This window comes from Callithrix jacchus, chromosome 8 (assembly GCF_049354715.1).
Source record: "Callithrix jacchus isolate 240 chromosome 8, calJac240_pri, whole genome shotgun sequence".
NCBI classification, from domain to species: domain Eukaryota; kingdom Metazoa; phylum Chordata; class Mammalia; order Primates; family Cebidae; genus Callithrix; species Callithrix jacchus.
The window spans coordinates 100,256,333-100,278,769 of NC_133509.1; the positions used below are offsets into that span (position 1 = coordinate 100,256,333).

General features: G+C 42.5%; 1 protein-coding gene across 10 annotated transcripts in view; it reads right to left on the bottom strand.

Annotated features, from left to right (window-relative positions):
• Positions 1 to 277: 277 nt before the first annotated feature.
• LOC118144963 (uncharacterized) overlaps positions 278 to 22,437 on the bottom strand; it is a 59,881-nt gene continuing 37,721 nt past the window's right edge. For 8 of the 10 annotated variants that reach the window (XR_013521269.1, XR_013521265.1, XR_013521264.1 and 5 more), the window contains 2 exons: positions 1,551 to 1,654; positions 278 to 581 (listed from right to left, as the gene is read on the bottom strand). Coding sequence is in view for 1 of the 10 variants with exons in the window: in XM_078335174.1 (XP_078191300.1) it covers positions 531 to 581 (51 nt within the window). In the remaining 9 variants the exon portion in view is untranslated. The remainder of the gene's footprint in view (positions 582 to 1,550; positions 1,655 to 22,437) is intronic. The other 2 variants (XR_013521266.1, XM_078335174.1) reach the window with 2 other exon arrangements.

Below are 22,437 nucleotides of genomic sequence, written 5' to 3' on the forward strand. Positions count from 1 at the left end.
AGAGACAGAGCAAGACTCTGTCTCAAAAAAAAAAGTGGCCAGTGTGAAGTTGCTGAGAACAGGTCACACATCAGTGTAAAGGAGAAATGATTCCTAAGGTCACAGTTTACCTCTGTTCTAGATTTTCCTATAGTTCCCATGTGCTGGAACTCATCCCAGCCTAATTCATGTAAGGCCTTTCTAGGGTGCAGGAGCAGACCACAGGAACCTGGCTTAATACTTAGCAGTACTCAGCAACAGCTTCTAAGGAGCAACTCAGGACAATAATGAGCATACAGTATGGATAATCAATGTTCTATTGATATCTTTAAGGGGAAAAATTAGGGGATAATCCATTTGGACCAAGAAGAAGTATAAGAGGGTAGGACTGGAAGTGGGGGGAGGTGAACTAGGGCAGGATGAAGTTCCATAACCTTCTCCACACTTCCAAAGTTGAGTCAGGTGCTCGTGCTGGGACAGAAGACCGAATCCAGGATAAAGCTTCCGTTCAGCACAGCTCCATCTGCCAACACAGATAACTTGGAATATTTTCATGCCAGATGTGGAAGGATCAAGAGCTTTGCAGAAAAGTTGTTGTTGAGCTTGAGAGACAAAGAGATAATTTTAAAAATAGGGAATATGGAAGAATGTATATTTTAGGAAAAGACTTGAGTGTAAATAACTTTCAAGTTATATATATGATTTAAATTTATAGATATACATATTCAATTTTTTTTCTTTGTTTTGAGACGGAGTCTTGCTCTGTCACCCAAGCTAGATGCAGTGGCGTGATCTTTGCTAATTGCAACCTCCACCTCTCAGATTCAAAAGATTCTCTTGCCTCAGCCTCCTGAGTAGCTGGGATTACAGGCGTGTGCCACCACGCCTGGCTAATTTTTATATTTTTAGTAGAGGTGGGGTTTTGCCATACTGGCCAGGCTGGTCTTGAACTCTTGACTGCAGGTAATCTACCCACAGTGCTGAGATTACAGGTATAAGCCACTGTGCTCAGCCCATATTTCAGTTTTTAAGTTAAATAACATACACAGCTTTCCTGGACTTCAAAACCAGGTATTAAGGACGGACTTTCCAAATTAGAGATATCAGGCTGTTTTTACATAAAATCGCTTTATGTAACTCATTGGTGTAGGCTCTAATGGAGGGAAGGGGATGCTGATGTCTCAGGACAGCTGCCTGTGAAAAGCTTGAAGAGCTGACTTGTGCAGTGCTTCCTAAGCCATAGCATGCATCGGAAACACCTGTCAGTGCTGGTTTGAAATGCAAAATTTACAAGACTTTTTTTTCTTATTTATCATCTGCTATGGTTTGAATGTGTCCCCAAAATTTCATGTGTTAGAAACTTATCTCCAAATGTGACAGTATTGAAAGGTGGGGCCTTTGAGAGATGATTGGATCAAGATGCTTTAACCCTTATGAATGATTAATCCATTTATAGGTTAATGGATTAATGGACTAATAGACTAGTAGATAATCTTGTGAGTGGAACTGGTAGTTTTTTAAGAAGAGGAAGAGAGACCTAACCAAGCATGTGAGCTCACTCAGCCCCTCACCATGCGATTGCTGATGCAGCCTTAGGTCTCTGCAGAGAGTCCTCACCAGCAAGAATCCCCTCACCAATGCGGCCCCTCAATCCTGGACTTCTCAGCCTTCATAACTGTAAGACATGAAGTACTTTTCTTTATAAATGACCCAGTGCCATATATTCTGTTATAATCAATAGGGAACGAACTAATACACTATCCAAAATTATCTATTGAAAGCAATTATAATAAGGATCTTGCTTTTTAACAAAAAATTATTGTATATATTTTAAATTTAAAAAACTACTTTAGCAATACTAAGAGAAAATAAGCCCAAGCCTAGTGGCTCATGCCCATGATCCCAGCACTTTGGGAGGCCAAGGTGGGATGGCGCTTGAGGCCAGCCCAGTCAACATATCAAGACCCCGTCTCTATAAAAATATTTTAAAATTAGCTGGGTGTGCTGGTGCACACCCATAGTCCCAGCTATTTGGGAGACTGAGGCAGGAGGATTGCTTAAGTACAGGAGTTCACCACTACATTCCCACCTGTGTAATAGAGCAAGACTCTGTCTTAAAGAAAAATAAAAAGAGAAAATAAAATTTTATGTGCAGAAAGTTCAGAGAGGGCAAAATCAAGTAAAATTTCCCCATAAGGGCAAAATGTTCTAAAGGTTTCATCCATTAGGGTCCCAGCCAAGAAAAATAAAAAGGATGGCCTTAAATTGAGTCATTTAGAAAGAGTGTAATAAAGTTACTATTTACAAAGCATGGACTGGGCTTAGACCATGCAAAAGGGAGGTGCACTACCCTCGGGCTGGTAAGTGCAGGAGCCACTACCATGTCTGTAAGGACAAGGGGGTGGAACCCATTAAGGGAATTCGAAAAGCTAATAGAGAGGGACATCTGGCAGGAAGGAGCCAGAGAAATAAATATGCCGACCTCATTGGCCAACCCCTAGAGGCTGGAGGGCAAGGGCAGCCTACTGATGTCATCCTTGTTACCCAGCCTCATGGGCAGAGAGCAGGGTAAAGAAGGGTGGAGAGCAGATCATGAGGAGGAAATGGGGACAATCTAGCACCTGTCAGAGATGGCTAAGGCACTGGAGTGGCTACTGTGTGTCTTAACAAGCTCTGAAGACAACAGTACAGAGATTTCCTTGTCTGTCGTCTCGCTTATATAACCATGAAGTAGGTTCATAAGAAACATATCATTAGGTGGCCGGGTATAGTGGCTCACACCTGTAATTCCAGTACTTTTAAAGGCTGAGGTGGGTGGATCATTTGAGGTCAGGAGTTCAAAAACAGCCTGACCAACATGGTGAAACCCCATCTCTACTAAAAATACAGAAAAAAAAAAAATAGCTGGGCATGGTGGCAGGCGCCTGTAATCTCAGCTACTTTGGGAGGCTGAGGTAGAAGACTTGCCTGAACCCAGGAGGTGGAGGTTGCAGTGAGCTGAGATTGTGGCACTACACTCCAGCCTGGGTGGCAGAGTGAGACTCCATCTCAAAAAAAAAAAAAAAAAATCATTAAGTGTTATGGTTTTGTATTGTGTTTCATTCTGGAAGGAGCCCAGAAATCTGAACTTCAAGTAAGTACTCCAGCTGAGGGCGGTGGTTCACATCTGTAATCCCAGCACTTGGAAGGGCGAGGTGGGAGGACTGCGCTCAGGAATTTGAGAACAGCCTGGGTAACATAGCAAGACCTTGTCTCTACTAAAAATAAAAAAGGAGTCCCTATAACTCAATGACAGTCTCTATTCTCTTGGTCCCTGTCAGGGCTGTGCAGAAACCCCAGAGTCTCCCAAGCCAGCTCAGTCCTGCAACAGACATGCAGAGGGAACATCAGTAGCCTGAAAGAGGAAGGTCAGACCCTGACCTGGCTTCACAGGACCCTATGAGTCTTTTAGGTATGAGTGGGCCCAGGCTGCCGACACTAACAAGGCTCACCTTATCTTGGCTCCTGGGCTGAATGGTTGAACTTTCCAGGCTTGGGCTGGGGAGGCCCCTCCTATTTAGCTTTCTTGTCAGCAGTTTCCAGAAGGTGAAAGTTACCTGCCCAAGGTAGTAACCTTAAACTGCAATAGAAATAACTCTCTGGGCTAGAGATGCCAAGGTTGTACCCAAAGTTTCCAAGGCAGGATAGTACTTAGCCCTGTGTCTGTGTCCCTGTGAAGGCCCTAGTCTTCTTTGACTGGTGTGTTGGTGACCTGTAAAGCTTGGGCATGGGCAAGGCAGGCTGCAGGCCCAGCTTGGCTTCCCATGGAAGCCAGTGAGTTTCCTGCAAAGAGGAAGTTCTGGCTTGAAGCCCTCAAGGACAGTGAGAGAGGCCTTCTCTAACTCCAGCAGTAAGGAACTGCTCATTCTATTCCATATAAAGGGACCCCTAGTGTATCCTGGGCTGACACAGAGAAGAACTATTTATTTCTCAGCTATAGTTTTCTGAATTGGCAAGCTCAGGCTGGAGTGGGGAAAGCAGATCCAAGACAATCATGTGATGGAATTACACCTGCTGAGATAAAGAACAGTGCCGCTCCCCAAGCAAACATTCTTGCAGACTCTGCACTGCAACTCGGCTCAGGAGGTGCTGGGCTAATTTGTCTTTTGCCAACTAAAGGCAAATGCAGGGGGGCAGGGCCTGGCAGCTTCTCCTGCTGCCTGGTGATTTGAGGAGCAGTCTATCTCCTTCCCCCCTCCACCACTCTCCCACTGATGCCTAAATAACAGGTACAAATTTGCTCCACTTCGCCAAGGAGCAAGGAAATGCACATCTCTTTACCTTTCAAATCAAGCGGAATCATGCTCTGAGCCCTACCGTGCCCTGGCTCGTACAATCCCCAATTTTAATGATTATTGAAATCCTCTCTTTTCTGTTGGGTCATACTAGAATCCAGGGGCCTGCTTGGTAATAGAAAAATGGGCAGGGGATTCAGTTAGCCAATACAATAGCCACCATTATTAATATTGCTTCTTTTGTTATGTGACACAGCTGTTGGACTAAAAGGTTTCCCCTCAAAGTGCCTACTTTACCTACAGGCTCTGCCAAAGGGACCCTTGTCAATGTTTTCAAGGTCATATCGTTAGAGATTGTCCTTGAGGTATTAGTTACGTGCCAAGTTTGGGTGCTGGTGGTGGTAGAAGGAGTGTTGAGGAAACTTTAGATCTTCTCCCCATAATCTAGGTCAGCAACCCCTGTTCTTTGTTATATGTAGTTAATATTTTCTCATTTTCATGTATGTAGCCATGTAAACAGCTTAGAGCATCCTCCACCCCTCCCGGCCTTTCAACCAGATTGCTGCCCATAAACCTCTCCTACAAAGACATTCTGACTACCAGGCACCAAATGCTCCCCTAGGCACCTGCAACCTCCAGAGCCCTTTATAGAAAAGGCACAAGTCTCCATTATTTGAGGATACCTCTCCTTAATGTCCTCCCAGACTTATAGAATCCATTCTCTCTCTCATCCACAAAGCCCTAGCTTCTCTCTACCCAATCCCCACCTCAACCTCTGGGGCACCGCCATGTAATTTCTTCCTGGGCTTGACCCTTGAATTATAGAGAAACCATTAGCTAACTGCTGCCACCACTACCCCCAAGACAAAATGAGCTAAGACTGACCACTAAACACAAAGCCTTGGCTAACTGGGAAGCTAGGAGATCAGTGAAGAGGAACAGAATTTTTTTTTTTCCAACCAGGCACAATGACTGACACCTGTAATCCCAGCACTTTGAGACGCTGGGGTGGGTGGATCACCTGAGGTCAGGAGTTCAAAACCAGTCTGACCAACATGGTGAAACCCCATCTCTACTAAAAATACAAAAATTAGCCGGGTGCAGTGGCAGGTGCTTGTAATCACAGCTACTCAGGAGAATCGTTTCAACCTAGGAGGCAGAGGTTGCAGTGAGGAGAGATCGCACGATTGCACTCCAGCCTGGGTGACATGAGTGAAACTCCATTGCAGAAAAAAAAAAGAAAAAGTTTTTTTTCCTACAGCAGAAAGAAAAAAAAAAGCCTAATTTGATTATCATCATTTGATTATCATTATGTTACCAGAGTCATTCCTTTGGGTGAGACATTGCTGCCTCCAAGGGATCCCATATTAGGATGTCCCTAATATAGGACATCCTATTAGGAGTGAGGAAGCATGACTAACACCTGACTATGAAGAGGTTCACCCAACACTTCCTGACATGGCAGGTGGGAGAGTATGGGTGGGGGATTGGGAGAGGACTGCCTTTCCTTGCTTTATACCCCTGTCCAGTGGCTGGCTTTCTGGTTGGCTCCATCAGTTAGGACCCACCAGGAAGCCTTCTCTTCTTTCCATTGAAGACAAGCATGCAAGTTTTCTGTGGTTTGTTAGGACTGGGCCATGAGATCCTCAGCAGGCAGCAAGGTGGGGTGATGATCTCCGATATTAAACCACCTGGGAGTTACTGCTGTTTTGTAAAAACAAAGGCCCAAAGGTAAAATTTAGAGAGAGCAGGGTATGGAACATATCTGGGTATGGAACAAGCTCACATATCTGGCAGAGGCACTGAGGCCATTATTGCTGGCCTCTTTCAGTGCCACCTGGGTGGGGGTCAGCAATGAGTTCATTCAACTCCTGTGGTCAGGGGCAAGCACTGGGACAAAATTCTCCCCAGGAGAGGTAAGAACCAGAAGGCAGCTTCTGGGTCTCATCTGGATTAATAAAAGCCCTGAGCAGGAGCCAGTTTCCTTCACTTACTAGGTGGTGGCCTTGGGGATTTACTTATGTTCTGTGACTCAGTGTTCTCATCTCTAAAATGGGATAATATTTCCACTCCATAGAAATGTTGCAGGGCTTTGCACTTGGAAGAGTACTTGACACATAGCAAGTATTATACAAATGTCAACTGCTGTAGTTACTGTTGTTGCTGTCTACAGAAGCCAGGTGTGGACCACAGAGCCAGAAGCCTCGGGCAAGTCTCGGGAGCTGAAACTAGAAAGAATTATTTATACCAGTTCCAATCCCGCCTAGGGCTACAGATGAGATAATAGCTGTAAAACAGTCTCAGCTTCCCTGGGAGGGGCAAAATACCCAGATTCACTTCTAGAATACACAGAACAGAGGCTATTTCTTTTAGGCTCTTCAGCCTAAGCAGATCTTACCCTTGAGGTACCCCCTTAATGACTGTGATTTGAGGGTCCCCCACACATCTCCATTATAGGCTTGCCTCAGTATCTAAAATTTTCTTCAGGGCTTCCAGTTCAAAAGATGTAACCCATTCTACAGTCATACTGTCTGTCTGTAAACTCTGGCTCTGTCACTCACTAGCTGTGTAATCTCGGAGAGGTTACTTAATGTCTGCACCTCAGTTTCTCATCTGCAAAAGTGAGGGTAAAGACAATAGCCTTGATAGAGGCAGAGTGCGAATCACATAAAATAGTGTATGTGAAGGTTTAGCAAAGTGCCTGGTACACCCTGCACTGGTGGTAATGTTGGTTTGACTAGAGGAGGCATAAATTCACAATTTAATAGTGACCACTGGATGAGCTTGGAGGACATGATGTTAAGTGAGATAAACCAGGCACAGAAAGACAAACACCACATGATGTCCACACATATATGAAATCTAAAAGAGTAGATTTCATAGAAGCAGAGAGTGGAATAGTGGTTACCAGAGGCTGGGGAGGGTAGGGAGGGGAGGAAAACGGGAGAGATTGGGCAACAGGTAAAAAGTTACATTGAGGAAGAATAAGTTCTAGTGTTCTATTACATGGTAGGGTGACTGTAACTAATAACAATGCAGTGCATGTTTCAATATAGCTAGATTTTGAATGCTATCATTACAAAGAAGTGTTTAAAGTGATGGGTATAGTAATTACCTTGAGTTGATCATTATACAGTATATACATGCATTGAAACATCACATTGTACTCCATAAATATGTATAATTATTTTGTGTCAATTATAAACAAAAATTAACAAAAATATTTATTAAACCAAAAATACTCAATTTTTAAACACTTTATAATAAAAATTATCACAGGTACAAAAATGTTGAAAAACTAATACGAGTAGCACCTTTAAACACATAATTTCTTCTTTTTCATTATTATTATTATCATCATTTTTTGAAATAGGGTCTTGCTTTGTTGCCCTGGCTGGAGTAGAGTGGTACCACCTCCCCAGGCTCAAGTGATCTTCCTATTTCAGTCTACAGAGTAGCTGGACTTACAGGTGCGTGCCCAGCTAATTTTTGTGTTTTTGGTAGAGATGGAGTTTCTCCATGTTGCCCAGGCTGGTCTCAAATTCCTATGCTCAAGCGGACAGCCCCACCTTGGCCTCCCAAAGTGCTGGGATTACAGATGTGAGCTACCACACCTGGCATCATTTATACTGAATAATTGTTTTACCTATGTCTTTGCAATTTTGTTTTTTGCTGTTATTGGTTTTTTTTTTGTGCTATTATTTTACTGTTTTGTGAGTACATATTATATTTACCCCTTAACAATTTGAAAAAAAGTTGCAAGCATCATGACACTTTTTCCCTAAATACTTCAGCTTGTGGTTACCCCAAATAAAGACATTCAGGAGAATCACTGTTACTACATCTACAATAACTGATAATTATTCTTTAATAATATTATTATTATTATTTTGAGATGGAGTTTCACTCCTGTTGCTCAGGCTAGAGTGCCATGGTGCCATTTCAGCTCATCACAACCTCCACCTCCCAGGTTCAAGAGATTCTTCTGCCTCAGCCCCCTGAATAGCTGGGATTACAAGCATGTGCCACCACACCCAGCTAATTTTGTAATTTTAGTGTAGACGGAGTTTCATCATGTTGGTCAGGCTGGTCTTGAACTCCTGACCTCAGGTGATCCACCCACCTTGGCCTCCCAAAGTGCTGGGATTACAGGCATGAGCCATTGCAGCGAACCTCTTTACTATTATTTAATACTGAGTCCATATTCACACTTTTTCAGTTGCTCCCAAAATGTCATTTAGGACTGTTTTTTCCTATTAGGAACCAATCTTTTCACTGACATTTGAAGAGATCAGGTCCTCTGTTTTACTTTTGGGATTTGTCTTGCTGTTTTCTTGTGGTGGTGTTTTTAGTGAAGTTTTGAAGAAGGATGAAACAATCTGGAGCTTGAGCGGAATCCCTGGGTTGCCCAAAGGACACATGCTCTATTGCCCATTGAAATGAGGGAAGAAACCAATAAACAAGGCAAATTCATTTTCTTGTTTATTGCAGTAAAACATACGTAACATAAAATTCACCATTTTAACGATTTTTAAGTGTACTATACAGTTCAGTGGCATTAAGTTCATTTATGGTGTTGTGTAACCATTATCTCCATCCATTTCCAGAATGTTTTCATCTTCCCCAGCTGAACCTCTGAGCCTATTCAACGTGAACTCCTCATTTTCCCCTCCTCTCAGTCCTGGCAACCACTATTCTACTTTTTGTTGGGCTGAGCACAGTGGCTCACGCCTCTAATCCCAGCACTTCGGGAGGCTGAGGCGGGCAGATAACCTCAGGTCGGCAGTTAGAGACCAGCATGACCAACGTGGAGAAACCCCGTCTTTACTGAAAATACAATAAATTAGCCGGACGTGTGCCTGTAATCCCAGCTACTCAGGAGGCTGAGGCAGGAGATTACTTGAACCTGGGAGGCGAGGTTGCAGTGAGCCAAGATTGTGCCACTGCACTCCAGCCTGGGTAACAAGAGTGAAACTCTGTCTCAAAAAAAAAGGAAAAAAAGTACTTTTTGTTTTTGTGAATTTCAGTACTCCGAGTATGTTACACATGACTTGTCCTTTTGTGGTTGGCTTATTTTGCTTAGCCTGATGACTTCAGAGTTTATCCATGTTATACCACGGTCAGCATTTCATTCCTTTTTAAGGCTGAATAATAATTAATTATATGCATGGAACACATTTTGTTTATCCATTCATCTGCTGACTGACACCTGGGTTGCTTCCACCTTTTGGCTAATGTGAATAATACAGCTATGAACATGGGTTTACAATTTTCTGATTGCATCTCTGCAAGGCATACTCATTTTTACCTTATGTTGTGGGACTAGCCCTCATGCAGCCTCTGATAACTGGTAAATTTAGAAATCATGTTTCACATCTGCATGATTCTCTCCCTTTTACCAAAATCTATCATGAAACAACTCTGTCAGTCTTGCCATTATCTGAGTTTACAGCCATCTATACCAACAATAGAAATGTGGGCATGACTCACAGCAGGTGTTCCTGAATGCAGAAACACCTTAATGTGGTAAGTATACTGATTATACTATTATGGAGTAAGAAGACAAACATTGCAAGCTTTTAAAGCTAAACTCAAAAGCCAGAGTTGCCTTTCTAAATCAACCTAAAGAATGTTTAATCCGTTAGGCTCCCATACTTCAAAAGAGTAGCCTATTAAAGGCACTTATTCCAAGATTGCAGATGTGCACACGTGATTTATATCTAGCCATCCACAAAGTATGAGAGGAAGCAGCGCAAAGTGAGCTCTGAACTGGATAATGAACTGGATCCAGTATCTGGGCTCTGTTGATAACCATGTGATCTGGGGCAAAGCCTCAACTTTATCATGCCTGGGTTTTCTTGTCTGTCAAATGGGAAGCTGGCTTATAGCCCTCAACTTCTATGATTGCCTGAGCTACATTTTATTTATTATTTTTTGCAGAAGTCTGTAATAGGCAGATGTGGAAAGGGGGAAGCCTTGAAGTTGCGGTTTACATCTTAGTGAACACAAATTAGTTGTGTGACCTTGGATAGATTCTGTAATTTTATGAGCCCATATTTTCTCAAAGAATTGTTCTGCAAAATGGGGATGGTAAATGCTGTAGAGCAGTGATGAAGATGATAAGTCATAAGGTATGATGAAAGAACTTTGAAAACTTCAAGGTGCTCTATGGTCACATAAGAGTGATTACATGGCAATTTTTTTTTTTTTTGAGATGGAGTCTAGCTCTTTCACACAGGCTAGAATGCAATGGTGTGATTTGGACTCACTGCAACCTCTGTCTCCTGGGTTTGAGCAATTCTCCTGCCTCAGCTTCCTGAGTAGCTGAGACTACAGGCATGCATCATCACGCTCAGCTAATTTTTGTATTTTTAGTAGAGACAGGGTTTCACCATGTTGGCCAGGATGGTCTAAATTCCTTGACTTCGTGATCCACCCACCTCGGCCTCCCAAAGTGCTGGGATTACAGGCATGAGCCACCACACCAGGCTACATGGTGATTTTAAATTGTAAAGAGCTCTACAAATGTAAGGGACTACTAGAGACCTTGTAAGGATACTTAGTAGGACTAAATTACTATTGTCCTAAGTAAGGGCACTAATCTTACTGACTCACACAAACTCAGTATTTTACATTAAAAATAGATTATGGCCGGGCGCCGTGGCTTGCGCCTGTAATCCAAGCACTTTGGGAGGCCGAATGGGGCGGATCACCTGAGATCAGGGGTTCGAGACCAGCCTGGCCAATATGGCAAAAACCCATCTCTACTAAAAATACAAAAATCAGGGCTGGGTGTGGTGGCTTACACCCATAATCCCAGCACTTTAGGAGGCAAAGGCGTATGGATCACCTGAGGTCAGGAGATGGAGACCATCCTCGCCAACATGGCGAAACCTCATCTCTACTAAAAATACAAAAATTAGCTGGGTGTGGTAGCACATGCCTATAATCCCATCTACTCAGGAGGCTGAGGCAGCGGAATTACTTGCACCAGAGAGTCGGACGTTGCAGTGAGCCGAGATTACGTCACTGCACTCCAGCCTGGCAACAGAGCGAGAGTCTGTCTCAATCAATCAATCAATTTAAAAAATAGATTAAAACTCCCATTCTCCTCTCCTGAAAAATCAACTTTTAGTGGCCCTGGGTATTTTCTGAAATTGCTGGAGATCTTGTGATAGGTCCTCCCCATCTCTATTTTATAAACTTTCATCAGCTGTTTGAAATGCTTTCTTTATTTCGCTGGAGAACTTCTTGCAGCGTATCTTGTTTCAACAACCCTCCAGTCTGCCAATGGAGCTTTGGTTTTGTCAGTTGTGATGACTCTGAAGCTCTTTGTCAGTTCTTTTTATTCCCGGAACACTTGATCATGTTGGGCTGCATGTTGTTTTAACCCCTGAAGAGCAGATTCCCAGGCTTTGCTGAGTTTCAGTCTACGATTTAGCCATGATTGTTTTAACAAGTGTTCTCTGCCAGAGCTTCAAATAGTCCCTGTCAACAGTTGTTCCCTCTAGTCTTTACAATAGCACAACCCTCTCTTCTAAGGAACATGCTGTGATTTCAGTTCAAAGAGGGACTATTTGAGGGAAAGAATACAGGAATTCATGAGCTCAGAATTAAGCTAATGACTCAATGGATTACAGATTGCTTTAGAAGCTGGGTGTGGTGGCTGTAGTCCCAGCTACTCAGGTGGCTGAGGTAGAAAGATTGCTTGATCCCAGAAGTTCGAGGCCAGCATGGGCAATATAGCAAGACCCCCATCTCAAACAAACAAACACCCCAAATTGCCTTAGGATCAAGGGTAATATGCAATGCTAAACAGTTAGTATGCATAGGAATCACCTGGAATTCAAAATAAAAGTACAGATTTCTGGACCTGACCCCAGATATCCTCTGATTAAAAAATTCTGTCCTCATAAATGAGACCAAAAAAAAAAAAAAAGGAAAAGAAAACAAACTTCCAGAGTGGGTGATGAGGTTCAGGACACACTACCTTGGTATAGCGAACATTTTAAACTGAAGGACTTTGAGACATGGCCGGTAGAGAAAGGACTTTCTTTTCTTTTTGAGATGGAGTCTTGTTCTGTCCCCCAGGCTAGAGTGCAGTGGCGTGATCTCGGCTTACTGCAACCTCTGCCTTTGGTTTCAAGTGATTCTCCTGTCTCAGCCTCCCGAGTAGCTGGGATTGCAGGCACACAGCATCATGCTTGACTAATTTTTGTATTTTTAGTAGAGACAGGGTTTCACCATGTTGATTAGGCTGATCTTGAACTCCTGACCTCAAGTGATCCGTCTGCCTCAGCCTCCCAAAGTGTGGAGATTACAAGTGTGAGACACTGTGCCCCGCCAGGAAGGACTTTCTGACTCTCCCCTGAAGGAGGCCATAAAACCCTCATGTGAGAGATGCCCTCTCTATACTGGCAAGAAATGAGCATCCTAACTGCTAAAGACAAAGGGACACAGAGAAGAATCTGAACTCTCAGGCCTTGCTGTTTTCCTCAGTTTACCATGCTTACCTCACGTCCTTTGGTCCTATCTAATTTCTCCACCACTCCCTACCCTTCATCAAACCTAGCATAAAACTACTCAGGTTTTACTACTTCTTTGAGTCTCCATTTTTTTCTTCACCGCCCCGCCCCCAACCCCCGCCCCAGAGGAAGCCTTGCTCTGTTGTCCAGGCTGGAGTGCAGTGGTGTGATCTTGGCTCACTGCAACCTCCGTCTCCTGGGTTTAAGTAATTCTGCCTCAGCCTCCCGAGTAGCTGCGATTACAGGCACTCACCACCACACTCAACTAATTTTTGTATTCTTAGTAGAGACAGGATTTCATCCTGTTGGCCAGGCTGGTCTAGAACTCCTGACCTCAGGTGATCTGCCTGCCTCAGCCTCCCAAAGTGCTAGAATTACAGATGCGAGCCACTGCACCCAGCCTGAGTCTCCATTTCTTTGTGAAGGCTGCTGTGCTTTGTTTAAAACTTAAACTTATTAAATAAATTTGTATGCTTTTCTCTTGTAAACCTGTCTTTTGTTACAGGGGCCTGAGCCAAAAACTCAGAAGGGTAGAGAAAAGCTGTTTTCTCTCCCCTACAGTTGGATCATTTTACATGTGTTCCTGAGTGATTCTGTTGCAGGGGGTCCACATTTTTAGAAACTTGGTGGAGAGCACTGGTTCTCCTACTATTGTAAACAAGTTGACTCTGGACAGAACACAATTGACTTTGCTTCAGTCTCCACTTTCACAAATGGCTATAAAAGCAGTTACCACCTTCCCTACCTCACAGGTTTAAAATAAGAATACAATGAGATAACAGATCCAAAGCCTTTTTTTTTTTTTAATTATTTTGAGAATCTTGCTTTGTTGCCCAGGCTGGAATGCAGTGGTGATATCTTGGCTTACCGCAACCTCTACCTTCTGGGTACAGGCAATTCTCCGATCTCCTACTCCCAAGAAGGTAAGATTATAGGCGCCTGCCACCACGCCTGGCTAATTTTCTATTTTTAGTAGAGATGGTGTTTCACCATGTTGGCCAGGCTGGTCTCAAACTCCTGACCTCAGGTAATCTGCCCACCTTGGCCACAAAAGTGCTGGGATTACAGGTGTGAGCCATCGTGCCTGGCCTCATTTTGCAAAGTAAAGGGCTCATGGTGCAGGGCACCCTTATCCTTCTCAGCATTCTTTTGCATCAATGGAGCAGACCCCCGCCAACAACCTATCTTGCCCTGACCCCCATAGACACTTCCAGGTATTCACTTGAAGGGATGAAAGCCTCGAGGACCTGCCTTTTGTCCACCTGGTCCACATAGGCTCACACAGGTTTATGCCTTTCCAAAAAGAGTATGACAGAACCACACACATTTCTGTGTGAAATCTTACCAACACAGAATCTGGGATGACTCTCCTAATAGGCCTAAGTCTTCCTTGAAATCTAGGCACATCTGCATCTTTAATGATCCCATTAACTTCATTTTCCATAGTGTCACATCTTTCCTGGGCCACACTTGATTGCACATGTGTCTTCTCTGTGAGCCAGGGCTTACACCTGAGGGCTTGTAGTCCACATCCATCGCCTCATGCTTTGGCTGTGTTCCCAGGTACAGTGTGTACCTCTTGAAGTTTAGAGTGATCAACTTCACATTAATCTTTTCTCCCTCACTCTATTCTAATCCCCTTTTGGCAAGAACCTGTTCCAAGGTATTCTCCCCATTTTGGCCACAGTCAGCTTGAAACAAAATAATCGGAGTATCACTTCCAGTTAAAGCACACTGCTGTTTTAGATATATTGGGCAGCCTACTGCAGGGCCCTCAGCTGCTTTGTGACTTCATTAAATATTCTGCAATGTCTGATGAGTATCTGAATATTCGCAATTACCCTGCCCTCCTAAAGAGCAAAGAGGGGCATGATTTCCCTCCTAAGACCTAATAAATTCTTCTTCTTCTTCTCTCTCTCTCATTCATTTGACAAGTAATTATTGAGCATCTAGTATTGTTAGAGGCATGTGAACCAGAGCAACTCCATCTTGAATAGGGGCTGGGTAAAATGAGGCTGAGACCTACTGTGCTGCATTCCCAGACAGTTAAGGCACTCTGAGTCGTGGGATGAGATCAGAGGTCAGCACAAGATACAGGTCATAAAGAGCTTGCTGATAAAATGGGTTGCAGTAAGAAAGCTGGCTAAAACCCAGCAAAACCAAGATGGTGATGAGAGTGACCTCTGGTCATCCTCATTGCTGTACTTCCACCAGCACCATGACAGTTTACAAATGCCACAGCAGCATCAGGAAGTTACTCTATATGGTCTAAAAAGAAGAGGTATGAATTATCCACCCCTTGTTTAGCATGCAGTCAATAAACAACCATATAAATGGGCAACCAGCAGCCCTTGGGAATGCTCTGTTTATGAAGTAGCCGCTGTTTTATTCTTTTACTTTCTTTTTTTTTCTTTTGAGACAGAGTCTCACTCTGTCACCCATGCTGGAGTGCAGTGGTGTGATCTCAGCTCACTGCAACCTCTGTCTCCTGGGTTCAAGCAACTCTCCCACCTCAGCCTGTAGCTGGGACTCTATGTGCATGCCACCACGCCCAGCTAATTTTCGTATTTTTTAAAAAATAAACTTGCTTTCACTTTATGGATTCACCCTGAATTCTTTCTTGCTCAAGATCCAAGAACCCTCTCTTGGGGTCTGGATCTGAACCCCTTTCCTGTTACAGTACTTGTCAAGCACTGGAGAGACAGCACAAAACAGACAAAGTTTCTACCCTTATGGAGTTTATGTTCTAATAGAGAAGATAGTAAGTGAATGAGAAAACTTAAGGTAACAGTAAATATTGTGAAGCAAATGAGACACTGCAATGTTGTGCAGAGTGAACAGGGCAGGGAAGTTGCTACTATAGACTAGGTAGTCAGGGAAATGCATCTCTGAGGAAGTGAAATTTGAGCCGAGACCTAAATGGACCAGCCTTGGAAAGACTGGGCATTGGAAAACTATTACACTAGTTTTTCCCCTGTTGGCTTCTGTGGGGTTTGTTTGCTTATTTGTCGGCAGAGAAAAGAAATCCTCAGTCTTATGCTTTGTTACTGCTAGGATATGTACCCAGCAGCCCACCAGAATGAGTATTCAGCCTACACCCTACCACAGCTCTATGCATTTCAAAGCATCATATTGGTTTGTAGTGGCAAGATGATCCAACAGATTCCTCAGAATAGACTCCTAAAAGGCCTACCTCATCCAGTTAAATTAAGCAGCTTACTATAGTGTTGTATCTTAGAGCCCGAGGAAATGACTCCAGCCCCTCAAAATATACTAGACTTTCCAGCTATGCTCTGGAGATTGGAATTCTTTTAAGCCAGTTTTTCATCGTTCAGTCAGTTAAAAGGTTTAAAATGTGATACCCTCAGGAGAAGTGGCAAATTGGTCCTGTGCACACGCCATGGTTCTGAAGAGGCTACAGATTCTTTCTGTAAGAAGGGAGGGGAGGGGAAGGGACACATGCTAGAGAAAACTGGAAAAGGAGATGTAGAGAAAAGCGAAAAATGGAAGAGAGAAAAGACTGTGTTCTTGTGCAACTAATTCCTTAAGGATTGCAACATCTCCAGATTTCTCCAGAGCTCCAAGAAGTCAGGTGTACTTGAAGCTGGTTAGAAGGGTTGGTGATGGATGTTTCTCTCTTCTCCTGCCTCTGTCCTGAAGACTCGTTTCTACATTAAACAGAGTGGATTTCCCCATGGGATGGAGCGGTGTGTATCTTAGACTGTTTTGCCTTGGGGGAAGTTTGAAGGGAAGGCCTGAATCATTAATTTATGAGAAGGGTAAGAAAGTGACATCTCATTAAACAAATGACTGTTCATCTTTAGAAAGAAAGCTTCAGTGGGTTGAGATCTCCATTATGAAGGGACCACTGTTAGAGTCCATTCCACAGGGACACTGTGTGGAAGTCTAACTAGGCAGGAGATGGGTAGGATTGAAAATCTAGAGGGATCCTCCCAGCACTGAGCAACCACCCTCATTTTGTAACCCTGGGCCCCGTTTGGAAGGGTGGTAATAATGGGAGAAAAGGATGGAAAGAAAAGTCCTAAAAAGCTCTGTGGAGTGATTTAAAGACTATTGAGAATAATAAAGTAGCCCGAATAAATTCTGAAGCCCTCAGGAGGCTCAGTTTCCCTGAATCATAATCAAAGAAGGTAATACAGAAACCAAGAAGAAATTAAACATGCACTCCAATCTTTAGAGATAAATCTCTAAAAGAACATTACAGGGAATTAGTTTCAGAACACAGAGAACACTTCTTAAATTCTCTTTTCTCTCCTTGATCTGCATCTGACAAAGACTTTTACCCACCAAATCCTTCAAATTGTCCCCAATGCCCAGGCCATGTGTTTATTCCCTCCCTTCATTCCCCCAGCTCTTTTGTCCCATTTCTTTACCTCTCCCAACTCTTTCTTCATAAGAAAAGCTGGCAAACTGATTTGGAAAAGAAAGTATTTTTATAGCATGCTGTTTCATGGCAATATAATGTGAGCCACATAAATAATTAAACATTTTCTAGTAACCACTTTAAAAACGTAAAAGAAAATGGGCAAAATTACGTTTTTTCTTTTTGAAGACAGAGTTTCACTCTTGTTGCCCAGGCTGGAGTGCAATGGTACAATCTCAGCTTGCTGCAACCTCCAACTCCTTGGTTTAAGCAATTCTCTTTCCTCAGCCTGTCGAGTAGCTAGGATTACAGGCACCTGCCCCAACGCCTGGCTAATTTTTGTATCTTTAGTAGAGACGGGGTTTTGTCATGTTGGCCAGGCTGGTCTCAAACTCCCAACCTCAGGTGACCCAACCACCTTGGACTCCCAAAGTGCTGGGATTACAGTTGTGAGCCACCACGCCTAGCCGTAAAATTACTTTTAATGATATATTATGTTGAACTCAGTATGTCCAAAATACTATTAGTTCTACATGTAATCAATATACAAAACTATTGAGATATTTTACATTTTTAATACTATATCTGAAAGTCAGCATATTTTTACATTTAGAGCACTCAAAATGAACTAACCACATTTTAAATGCCTAATAGCCACATGCTGCAAGTGGCTATCCTGTTGGACAGTAAAGCCTTACAGATGAGGTGAATGGGCAGGAAAAGAGGAAAGACTGGGCCCCAAATATGGGACATGGCCTGGTTCATGAAGAAACTGTCACAAGTTGGTGCAATGGCAAACTGATAAGAATAAGGACAATGTACTGAGTTGTTCTTAGAGGAATATATATTTAATTTTTAAATTTTGAGACTGTGTCTCTGCCAAAGTGTCAGGGATGTTTAAATCAGAGCAACTTCATCTTATATAGGGGCTGGATAAAATAAGGATGAGACCTACTGAGCTGCATTCCCAGGAGGTTAAGCATTTTAAGTTCCAGGATGAGATAGGAGGTTGGCACATGATACAGGTCACAAAGACCCTGCTGATAAAGGAGGCGGTAAGGAAGCTCGCCAAAACCCACGAAAACCAAGGTGGTGACAAAAGTGACCTCTGGTCATCCTCACTGCTCATTAGACACTAATTATAATTCATTACATGCTAAAAGACTCTCCTACCAGAGCTATGACAGTTTATAAATGCCATGGCAATATGGGAAGCTACCCTATATGGTCTAAAAGGGACAGGAATCCTTTCTGGAATTAATTCTGAGAAAAGTCAGGAATAATCTATCCCTTGTTTCTATATAATCAAGAAATAACTATAAGTATGCTCAGTTGAACAGCCCATGCCACTGCTCTGTCTATGGAGTACCCATTCTTCATTCCTTTACTGTCTTCATAAACTTGCTTTCACTTTACAGACTTGCCCCAAATTCTTGCTTGAGGTCCAAGAACCCTCTCTTTGGGTCTGGATCAGGACCCCTTTTCAGATGCTCCTCACAGAAATAGTCATTTATGAAATTATAATAATGATAAATGGTAGTATTATTCTTCTTCATGTCATTGTGTGGCTAAATAAAAAAATGGTAACTATAGTGTTTCTCCCATTAAAAAAAAGTTTTATACGACCATGAAATCCAAATGGCAGGAAGTCACTCCTTTATAGCACACATAGTCTTTTTTAAAACACATTGGCCCATTTAATCATCACAACAATTATATGATGTGTATATGTATATAAAACAAAAAATATATATAACTATATATGTGTAATTATCACTATGTATAGTTATATATAATTTATTTATAGATAAATTATATATATATAATTTGTCTTGAAACTGTGTAGGAAGGAAAAACTTTTTCCTCTGTTCTCCTAGGATCTCTAGCTGGAGCTCTGGGAATTAAACTGACAAAAAACAGATTAACGAGAAAAACAAATTGTTTATTAACGTGCAGAATGCAATAGAAACTCAGTGATGAGTAACTCAAAGTGGGTGGCTAAAACTTGGGACTTTATAACATCTTTTTTTTTTTTTCTTTTTCTTTTTGAGATGGAGTCTTACTCTGTCACCCAGGCTGGAGTGCAGTGGAGCCATCTTGACTCACCGCAACCTCTGCCGCCCAGGTTCAAGCAATTGTCCTGCCTCAGCCTCCTGAGTAGCTGGGACTACAGGCATGCGCCACCATGCCCAACTAATTTTTGTATTTTTAGTAGAGACAGGGTTTCACCATGTTGGCCAGGATGGTCTTGATCTCTAGACCTCGTGATCCACCCACCTCAGCCTTCCAAATTCCTGGGATTAAAGGTGTGAGCCACCCCGCCCCGCCCCTTTATAGCATCTGAACAAAGAACAATAAGGTGAGAAGTGACAAGGCAAAGGGGTTTAGGCTTTTCAGGGCAGCAAACTGTAGGAAGCTAAATATATGGATGAAACTCCTGGAAGACAAGAGTTGGTTTATCAATGTTTGTCATGTAGATTTATCTCAGTGCCATCTCTCTGGGCCAATAAGAGTTTCAGATGATTGAGAATCTAAATCTTCTTTTAGTCAAATGGGTGTGTGGGAGGGGTGGACAGAGACCTTTTTTTCTGTTTCTCAGTTGTCTTCAGCTTAAAATAATCCTTGTGTCAAAGGGGTATATTAGGGGGCAGCACATTCTAGTCCTCTGTAAAACAATCACACGCTTTCAGAAAGTTTCACGTACAGTGTACAGAACTTTTCCTCCTGAACGATTTGAGAGTTAATTATTGATCTGACGCCCTATCACCCTATAAATTTTAATGTGTATTTCCTACAAACAAGGATGTAACCTACAAAAACCATAATAAAGCTGTGAAAATTAGGAAATTAATGTTGATGCATTACTATCATTCAATATTCAGATTCCATTTGAGTTTTAGTAGTTGTCTCAATAATGTCTTTATCCTCCTTCAGTCTAGGAGAGTTTGTCAGTCTCTTTGACTTATAGGATCTTGATACTTTAGAAAATTACAGACCAGTTATTTCATAATTAATAAGTATTATGAGGAAGTTACTTAGAAACTGCAAATACTCCACTCCTCATCAGACTTTTAACTTATTAGTTATTTATTTTGATGCTCAAATTGTTTCCATCTTAGTCACTAGGAGTCCTTCAAGCCAACTTCCATATCCATTGACATGTCACTATCATTCTTTAAGCACTTTCTTGTTTTCTGGCATAACGTATTTTCCAGGCTTATTTTGTACTTTGGAGTCAGCCATTTTTCCAAAGAGTCCTGGTGAACAACTAAGTTTGGAGGCCAAGATCTGGGTGCTAGGTGTGTTTGTTACTATTGAGGTATCACTGTCGCCCAGGGCTGCTCACTGAGCAGAGCTAAGGAACATATGTATATATATGTTCAAACACATACATTTACATCTCCAGTTTTCTATTTATCTCTCTTGTATCCATGAGTTCATAGTATACCTCCAATTCGAATTCAATATCACAGAGCACATCTTCATTTTCTCTCTTTCTATATTTGCACCTCCCTTCTCTAGCAGTGGAAACCTGACCCTGATTATCTGTAATTTATTTACATATTTGATCAATCCGCCATATGTAACCAAGCTCCTGTTCCCACTGGCACCTCCTCCCCTGCACAAATTATTTTCTCTCCCCATTTGACCTCTGATGCCTTGTACTGGGGCATGCTCCGTGTGGAGATCCTCACCTACCTTGGCCTTCAACAGCTCAGACCAGGACTCCTCTATGTGTCTTCCAGAGCTTCTAGTAAATTTTTAAGAAAACTGAAGAAACTGATTTCTGATTTTTGTAACTGAGATAATTGAAAATATGATTTTCTCAAACTGAGAAAATAACGATTTCTAATAATTTTTTTTTTTTTGAGATGGAGTCTTGCTTTGTCACCCATGCTGGAGTACAATGGCACAATCTCAGCTCACTGCAACCTATGTCTCCCAGGTTCAAGTGATTCTGCTGCCTCAGCCTCCTGAGTAGCTGGGATTACAGGTGCACACCACCACACCCAGCTAATTTTTGTATTTTCAGTAGAGACATGGTTTCACCATATTGGTCAGGCTGGTCTTGAACTCCTGACCTCATGATCTGCCAGCCTTGGCCTCCCAAAGTGCTGAGATTACAGGAGTGAGCCACTGTGCCCGGCCAATTTCTATATTTTCAAACTATCTTAGTTTCATAACTAGCTTCTTTCCTCCTAGTTTCATAACTAGCTTCTTTCCTCCCTCTCTCCCTTCCTTCTTCCTTTTTTTTTTTTTTTTTTTTTGGAAACAGAGTCTTGCTCTGTCACCCAGGCTGGAGTACAGTGATGCTATCTTGTCTCACTGCAACCTCCACCTCCTGGGATTTTCCTGCCTCAACCTCCTGAGTAGCTGGGATTACAGGTGCCTGCCACTATGCCTGGCTATTTTTTTCTATTTTTAGTAGAGATGGGGTTTTGCCATGTTGTCCAGGCTGATTTTGAACTCCTGAGCTCAGGCAATCCCTCCCACTCAGCCTCCCAAAGTGCTGGGATTACAGGTGTGAGCCACCTTGCCCAGCCTCCTTTCTTTTATAGAATGCTATTCTTGTCTCATGGAGCAATTTTTCTCCTATCTCTCTGATAATAATTTTAGTTTGTTTAGTCTCTTCTGCTTCCTTCATTGTTCATTTCTTCTGAGTTCCTTTGTACTGTTTGTTGGTTTTGGTCTCTGTCTTTCTGGTTGGAGGCTTTCCTCACATACCTGGTGTGTTCCTAGCTTTCTGTTCCTATATGAGAATGAGCCACTAAGGAGCCAATTAGAATAGAATTTCGTGTAGGGATTAGAGATGCCAGATAAAATATAGGATGCTCAGTTAAATTTGAATTTCAGATAAATAATAAATAATTTTAAAATATAAGTATGTCCCAAATATTACTATGAACGTATTAGTAATAAGAAATCATTCATTGTTTATCTGAAATCTGAATTTTTTTTTTCTTTTTTGAGATGGAGCCTTGCTTTGTCACCCAGGCTAGAGGGCAGTGGTGCAATTGGGCTCACTGCAACCTTTGCTTCCCGGTTCAAGCAATTCTCCTGCCTCAGCTTCCCTAGTAGCTGGGATTACAGGCACCCCACCACCATGTTCAGCTAAGTTTTTTGTATTTTTAGTAGAGATGGGGTTTCACCGTGTTAGCCAGGATGGTCTCGATCTCCTGACCTCATAATCTGCCTGCCTTGGCCTCCCAAAGTGCTGGGATTACAGGAGTGAGCCACCAAGCCCGTCTGAAATCTGAATTTATCTGGCTATTGT